This window comes from Spea bombifrons, chromosome 4 (genome assembly GCF_027358695.1).
Source record: "Spea bombifrons isolate aSpeBom1 chromosome 4, aSpeBom1.2.pri, whole genome shotgun sequence".
Lineage (NCBI taxonomy): Eukaryota > Metazoa > Chordata > Amphibia > Anura > Pelobatidae > Spea > Spea bombifrons.
The window spans coordinates 113,009,759-113,017,269 of NC_071090.1; the positions used below are offsets into that span (position 1 = coordinate 113,009,759).

General features: G+C 61.1%; 1 protein-coding gene across 1 annotated transcript in view; it reads left to right on the forward strand.

Annotated features, from left to right (window-relative positions):
- Window positions 1-78: 78 nt before the first annotated feature.
- Window positions 79-7,511, forward strand: part of GPS2 (G protein pathway suppressor 2) — an 11,960-nt gene continuing 4,527 nt past the window's right edge. Inside the window, exons 1-10 of the mRNA XM_053462761.1 lie at window positions 79-233; window positions 2,077-2,189; window positions 3,233-3,342; window positions 3,842-3,954; window positions 4,503-4,582; window positions 5,467-5,546; window positions 5,908-6,076; window positions 6,160-6,246; window positions 6,405-6,484; window positions 6,565-6,657. Coding sequence (XP_053318736.1) covers window positions 2,096-2,189; window positions 3,233-3,342; window positions 3,842-3,954; window positions 4,503-4,582; window positions 5,467-5,546; window positions 5,908-6,076; window positions 6,160-6,246; window positions 6,405-6,484; window positions 6,565-6,657 — 906 coding nt within the window. The 5' untranslated portion in view covers window positions 79-233; window positions 2,077-2,095. The remainder of the gene's footprint in view (window positions 234-2,076; window positions 2,190-3,232; window positions 3,343-3,841; window positions 3,955-4,502; window positions 4,583-5,466; window positions 5,547-5,907; window positions 6,077-6,159; window positions 6,247-6,404; window positions 6,485-6,564; window positions 6,658-7,511) is intronic.

The window sequence follows — 7,511 nt, forward strand, 5'->3', positions numbered from 1 at the left end:
GAAACGAGTCTGACAATCCAGACCGGAAGTGACCTCACCTGGCCGAGCTTGGCTGGCGAAAGTGTGTTGAGCCGAACCGCGCTTGGTTGGCGGAAGTGACGTCAGGTTCAAGGAAGTGTCATGGAGAAACCGTGAGAGACCGGAAAAGGCCGCTTCCCGCGAACAGCTTAGTTACCGATCCCCGACACGGGCGAGAATCAGCGAGAAAGACAAACAGGCCACGGGAGGGCGAGGTGGGCTTCGTGTAATTCAGCCCCGCATACCCCCCCCCCCCGGCTACCCACACACCGCCTCGTAACAAACACCACCTGGCTACCCGCATACTCCCCAGTAGCCCCCCCTCCCCCAGGCTACCCGCCTACTGCCCGGTAACCCCCCCCAGGATACCCGCCTACTGCCCGGTAACCCCCCCAGGATACCCGCATACTGCCCCGTGACTCTCCCCCAGGATACCCGCATACTGCCCCGTGACCCCCCCTTGGATTCCCGCATACTGCCCCGTGACCCCGCCCCCTTGGGTTCTCGCATACTGCCCCGTGACCCCCCCTTGGATTCCCGCATACTGCCCCGTGACCCCCCCCTTGGGTTCCCGCATACTGCCCCGTGACCCCCCCTTGGATACCCGCATACTGCCCTCTTGATTGTAAGCTTGCGAGCCGAGTCTCTCCGCCTAAAGTTTCGGTTTGTCTCAGTCTTGTCAGACCCCTTGAATTTATGGATTGTATGAAGCGCTGTGTAAACTGTTGGCGCTATAGAAATAAAAGATAATAATAAATACTGCCCCGTGACCCCCCCCCCGCCTTCCCGCATACTGCCCTGTGATTCCCCCCCCCGGGCTATACGCATACTGCCCTCCTGAAACCCCCTCCTCTGGTACCCGCATACTGCCCCCCCCGGCTACCTGCATACTGCCCCCCCGGCTACCTGCATACTGCCCCCCCCAACTACCTGCATACTGCCCCGCGACCCCCCCCGGCTACCGGCATACTGCCCCGCGACCCCCCCCGGCTACCGGCATACTGCCCCGCGACCCCCCCCGGCTACCGGCATACTGCCCCGCGACCCCCCCCCGGCTACCTGCATACTGCCCCGCGACCCCCCCCCCGGCTACCTGCATACTGTCCCGCGACCCCCCCCCCCCGGCTACCTGCATACTGTCCCGCGACCCCCCCCGGCTACCTGCATACTGTCCCGCGACCCCCCCCCGGCTACCTGCATACTGTCCCGCGACCCCCCCCCCGGCTACCTGCATACTGTCCCGCGACCCCCCCCCCCCCCGGCTACCTGCATACTGTCCCGCGACCCCCCCCCCCGGCTACCTGCATACTGTCCCGCGACCCCCCCCCCGGCTACTTGCATACTGTCCCGCGACCCCCCCCCCCCCGGCTACCTGCATACTGTCCCGCGACCCCCCCCCCCACCTGCATACTGTCCCGCGACCCCCCCCCCGGCTACCTGCATACTGTCCCGCGACCCCCCCCCACCTGCATACTGTCCCGCGACCCCCCCCCGGCTACCTGCATACTGTCCCGCGACCCCCCCCCGGCTACCTGCATACTGTCCCGCGGCCCCCCCCCGGCTACCTGCATACTGCCCCGCGACATGCATACTCCTGACAACCCCCCCCCCGGCAACATGCATACTCCTGACAACTCCCCCCCGGCTACCTGCATACTGCCCCGTGATGCCCCCCTAGCTACCTGCATACTGCCCCGTGGGGCCCCTGCAATGTGTCCCGTTCAGTAGCCCTTTGGGGCAGTTTATTAGGGTGCGGAAGGAGGCAGCGAACATGCGGTGCAGACGGAGAGCTCAAAAACTGCCCCAGATACGACTCGTTCTGCCCCTGGTTATTTCCACAGCTCGTGCGGATTATGCCCCGGTGCTCCGCCACTAACCGGTACCGGGCGACCGGTAAAGCTTTAACGGCGTGGGAAGGGTTGTATTGGGGGGCCGGTAATTCGCCCGTTGTGTTTCTCCCCCTCCCCTGCGTGGTCCGGTCCGTCTGCAGCATAGATCACGCGTGTCACGTGTACCAGGGCAGTAATACCGTTACCTGTCTTTTTCCTCCCCTCCCAGCTCCTATTTTTGCCCCACCATGCCGGCTCTTTTGGAGAGACCCAAACTCTCTAACACCATGGCTCGTGCCCTCCACAGACACGTGATGATGGAGCGCGAACGCAAGAGGCAGGGTGAGTGTCTGCGAGGCGAGCGCAGTGTGATCCTTCATATATTACCTGCGCATGTATCAGGTATGCAAACAATTCAACTGGGGGATACTGCAGGCGGGGGGGCGGGGCGTGTGTGCGGCGGGATCATGGGGGGCGGGGGCGGTCAGTGTCGGGGCGGGGGGGCCAGCGGGCAGTGTGTGTGGGTGTGGCGGGGGGCGGCGGGCAGTGTGGGTGTGGTGGGGGGCTGGCGGGCAGTGTGTCTGTGTGGGTGTGGCGGGGGGGCCGGCGGGCAGTGTGTCTGTGCGGGTGTGGCGGGGGCCAGTGTGTCTGTGCAGGTGTGGCGGGGGGGCGGCGGGCAGTGTGTCTGTGTGGGTGTGGCGGGGGGGCCGGCGGGCAGTGTGTCTGTGCGGGTGTGGCGGGGGGCAGTGTGTCTGTGCGGGTGTGGCGGGGGGGCGGCGGGCAGTGTGTCTGTGCGGGTGTGGCGGGGGGCAGTGTGTCTGTGCGGGTGTGGCGGGGGGGCGGCGGGCAGTGTGTCTGTGCGGGTGTGGCGGCGGGCAGTGTGTCTGTGCGGGTGTGGCGGGGGGGCGGCGGGCAGTGTGTCTGTGCAGGTGTTGCGGATGTGGCGGGGAGCCGGCTGGCAGTGTGTCTGTGCGGGGGGGCAGCGAGAAGTGTGCCTGTGTGGGTGTGGTGGGGGGGCTGGCGGGCAGTGTGGGTGTGGTGGGGGCGGGCAGTGTGCCTGTGTGGGTGTGGTGGGGGGGCTGGCGGGCAGTGTGGGTGTGGTGGGGGGCTGGCGGGCAGTGTATGTGCGGGTGTGGCGGAGGGGCCGGCGGGCAGTGTGTCTGTGTGGGGGGGGCCGTGGGGCAGTGAATGTGTGGATGTGGTGGAGGGGCCGGCGGGCAGTGTGTCTGTGCGGGGGGGGCCAGCGAGCAGTGTGTCTTTGTGGGTGTGGCGGAGGGGCCGGCAGGCAGTGTGTCTGTGCGGGCGTGGCGGGCGGGGGGCATGTTGTGGGCGCGGGGGGCCGGCCGGCGCGGGGCCCTCACTGTGTACGTGTCTCCTGGTCACAGAGGAGGAAGAGGTGGATAAGATGATGGAACAAAAGCTTCGAGACGAGCAGGAGAGGAGGCGGAAGAAAGAGATGGAGGAGCGCATGTCCCTGGAGGAGACCCGCGAGCAGGTAATCTGCCACAGGGGCCCGGCGTCTCGGGGGCCCAGCAGCTGCTCCTCGTTCCTCTGTTCTGCACTTTGGCTCGCTTTTTATTTCCATTTCCCTTTTCTGTTGCAATTATTCCTCTGCGCTTCTTGACACCTGATGTGTCCCCCCCGCCCCGCCCCTACCTCTCCCTCCCCGCCCCTACCTCTCCCTCCCCTACCTCTCCCTCCCCTACCTCTCCCTCCCCTACCTCTCCCTCCCCTACCTCTCCCTCCCCCTCCGCCCCGCCCCCTACCTCTCGCCCCGCCCCTACCTCTCCCTCCGCCCCACCTCTCCCTCCGCCCCTACCTCTCCCTCCGCCCCTACCTCTCCCTCCGCCCCTACCTCCCCCTCTGCCCCGCCCTACCTCCCCCTCCCCCCCCCCCCCCCGCCCCTACCTCTCCCTCCGCCCCGCCCCCACCTCTCCCTCCGCCCCCACCTCTCCCTCCGACCCGCCCCCACATGACTTTCTATCTTCCTGCAGATCATGAAACTCCAGGATAAGCTGAATTCTCTGCAGGAGGAGAAACACCAACTCTTCCTACAACTCAAGAAAGTCCTCCATGAAGAGGAGAAGAGGAGGCGGAAGGAGCAGAGGTGATGGGGAGGGAGAGCATGTGCCCCGCCCCCTACTGTCTGTCACTGATCTATACATCGTACAGGGGCCGGTCACTGATTTATCTATACATTATACAGGGGCCGGTCACTGATTTATCTATACATTATACAGGGGCCGGTCACTGATTTATCTATACATTATACAGGGGGCCGGTCACTGATTTATCTATACATTATGAAGGGGCCGGTCACTGGTTTATCTATACATTATACAGGGGGCCGGTCACTGATTTATCTATACATTATACAGGGGGCCGGTCACTGATTTATCTATACATTATACAGGGGCCGGTCACTGATTTAACTATACATTATACAGGGGCTGGTCACTGATTTATCTATACATTATACAGGGGGCCGGTCACTGATTTATTTATACATTATACAGGGGGCCGGTCACTGATTTATCTATACATTATACAGGGGCCCCGTCACTGATTTATTTATACATTATGAAGGGGGGTGGGTGAATGCGCGTTTGGGGAGGCCGCTGGTAATTGGTGTCTTGTTCCTTTTGTTCGGTGCAGCGATCTAACGACCCTGACATCGGCCGCCTATCAGCAGGGTATGGTGATGCATACCGGGGCCCATCTCATTAACATGCAGGGTAAGTGATCTCCGTGGCCGCGCAGGGCCGTGATAGTCCCGGAGGCTCTGGAGGAGTGGGCCAGACTCGCAGGTGAATGGCCTGGCCTTGCGCATGCTGAGCGATGCCTGCTTAATGGTGATTTGATCAGTGAATGCTGCCTGGTGTAGGCTGCGGAACAGACGCCCCATCCTTAGAGGTAGCGGATCCGCCACCAGAGGTCCTGAAAAAGAAAATCCCATGGATCGCCTGCTTACCTGCAGGAAGTGGGTAACCAAGATTAACCTTCCAGGTGTCTGGAGGGAGGAGGAGCGAAGCGAGGAGCGCGCCCACTCCGTGGAGTGGAGGAAAGCAGTGTATCTGTAGAAGCTGCGTACGTTGCCTGGTCTCGCTCGCTCTCGCACGAGACCGGCCAGCTGGGAGAAGAGATAACCGGCGCTGGTAGCCGGTGTCCTGGAAACGAATGGTCACTAGGTGGCGATCACGCTTCACCAGTGGCTGACATGGCTAGTGAGGGGCCCGCCAATCAGGGCCTGAAGGGACTAAGCGGTCTCTTCCCCGCTTGGATGGGCCAGCAGCCAAGGAGAGGAAAGAGCCGTACGGTGGCTTCACAAAGAGGAGCGAAGCAGCCTCTTAAACACAAGAATCGGCAGGGTCCCAACCTGCTCCTATCACAGGGCAGTAATAAAAACGGAGCTTGCTGTCGGTGGGTGGGGGTAATATCCCCGGGGAGAGGGGGGGGAGACACCTGGAGATCTGTCCAGTGTTCCTGGTGTGCGACGGCCGTACGCGGCCCCCTGGGGCCGGTTGAGTGGTTGTTCTCCCCCCGGGGTTTGTATGATTCCGTGTTCTCCGCTGTCTCCTTGCCTTGGTTAACGTGCTGCTTCCCTCTCGTATTCCGCTAGGCAGCCCAGGGGCTCATTCTCGGCACAGCTCCCTCATGGCGGATCGAGCCAAGCAGATGTTTGGACCTCCAGTGATCTCGGTAAGTCATCCCTTCGGATTATTGCCCTAGGAGGGGCTTTAATCGAATGAATCTTTATGACCCTCTGAAAGACTCTGTACTTGCACCTCCAAGTGGCTGTTTTTCTCCCGTGGCCCCGCTTGGGTCGGGGGGTAAATCTAGTGAAAGGATTCTGATTGGTCCCTATGTGTCCTGGGTGTGAGACGCCAGGTAAAGGGCATGTCTGCTGGTCCTCTATGGGTTAATCAAATAATGTTCGATAAAAGGAGGCTGCGTTACAAATACGGCTATTCCCGAAAACAGCGCTGCTGTGACTTTGTTTTATAAACCTCGTGCCTCTTCTCCTCATAATCCCTCCATCTTCTCTCCCCTCTCTCTCCAGAGCCGTCACTATTCCTCACAGCCGTCCTTTAGCCCAACAGCCGCCGAGCATGGCCAGTACCAGACCAGCCAATCGAGTCACAGCCCGTACACTGTAAGCCAATCGCAGCACAGTTTTGGGGCGGGCCAGGCCGGGCCTGTGAGTTACGCGGGGAGCCAGCCAATCAGAGGTCAGTTCACAGTGCTTTGCCTCCTGTTGTGTCCTGGTGAGCTTCTACCTGCGCATGCATTAACGTCTCGTCTCTCTGCCCAGGTGCGTCTGCCTTCCAGACCATGCAGTATCTCTCCCACCAGCAGCCCGGCTATACCGTGCACGGCCATTACACCGGTGCCCACGCAGGTGGGTGACACGGGAGAGTCTCCGGCTCTCCCCCCGTCTATCTTGCTCCATTCTGTGTCTGCGTTGTAGTCCTCGCTGGGAATGGTGTGAGAGCGGACTCTGTGCTGTCTGCCGCCGTCGCCTTTCTCCTCACGCACATTTTCTGTGACCCCTTGCAGGGTTTATGCCCCCGAGCAGTGGGATCCCCCTCCAGAAGCAGCTGGAACACGCGAACCAGCAGTCTGGATTCACCGACTCTGTGAGTATCCTCTTACTGCGAACATGCGCCGCCTTTCTGGGTTTAATCTGTTCCTCACCGCCTTCCTAATCTCTCTGCAGTCCACGCTTCGTCCCATGCACCCCCAGGCTCTCCACCCCGGACAGACTCTCCTCCCTGCCCCACAGATCGCTGTCCCCATGCAACCTTCTAAGGTAAGAGCGTCTGCCAGGCGTACCGGCTCGTCACCCGTCCACACGGGCAACCGCCTGGAGCCCATTTCCATTTCATTCATTTTTTTATGTAAAATCGGTAGTAATGAATCTGCTCTGAAATATTCCACGGTTCAAGCAGGTGCTCCTCGGCTCGCCGTAAAGGCAGAGACCGCAACGGCCCCGGCGTAGCTTCTGGACTGGAAGGGGCCGCGTGTCGTGTTTACCCCCAGTGGACGTCTGGTGTTCCTCTTCTCACATCGCTTGCTTTGTTTTTCTGTCATTGATACCTTAAGGGTGTCAGTTGTGTCCGGCGCGGCGTTACGCCGTTATGACATCACCGGATTCCTTGCCGGATTCGCTGCCTCCTCGTCTTAATCCTTCTAGTCAGATGCTCAGAATCTTAAGTAAGGTCCAGGTTTCTTAGCAGGAATCCTCAGATTGTTGACCGTGGGCCTGGCTAGGAAGGATCTCCTAAGACTGAGCCCTGGAACCTGTATGTGTCGCTCCCAGAGGATAGCTCTCGTTCGGCCGGTCGTTCGCCGGACCCCAGCAGGTGTTTGGGGAACGGGTCTTCGTTGTCTCCAGATGAGAAGGTCCGGTTCTTTGTTTCTCCGAAGAGCTCCCCGAGGTTTTGGATGAACGCAGAAGAGTGGGGAGTCTGAGGTAGCGGCTTCCTGCGAGTAACGCTCGAAAGACTCCGGATTGGTTCCTGCGTCAAAAGAACCTAACGACCCCCCCCCCCCCGAGTGAACGGCTACGCCGAGCCTTTGCCAAGCCTTTGCCATCCAGTTCCAAACACCTGGGGGGGGACTAACCGCAGTTCTGTGGATTTCGGCCCCTCGGTAGCTTCTCTC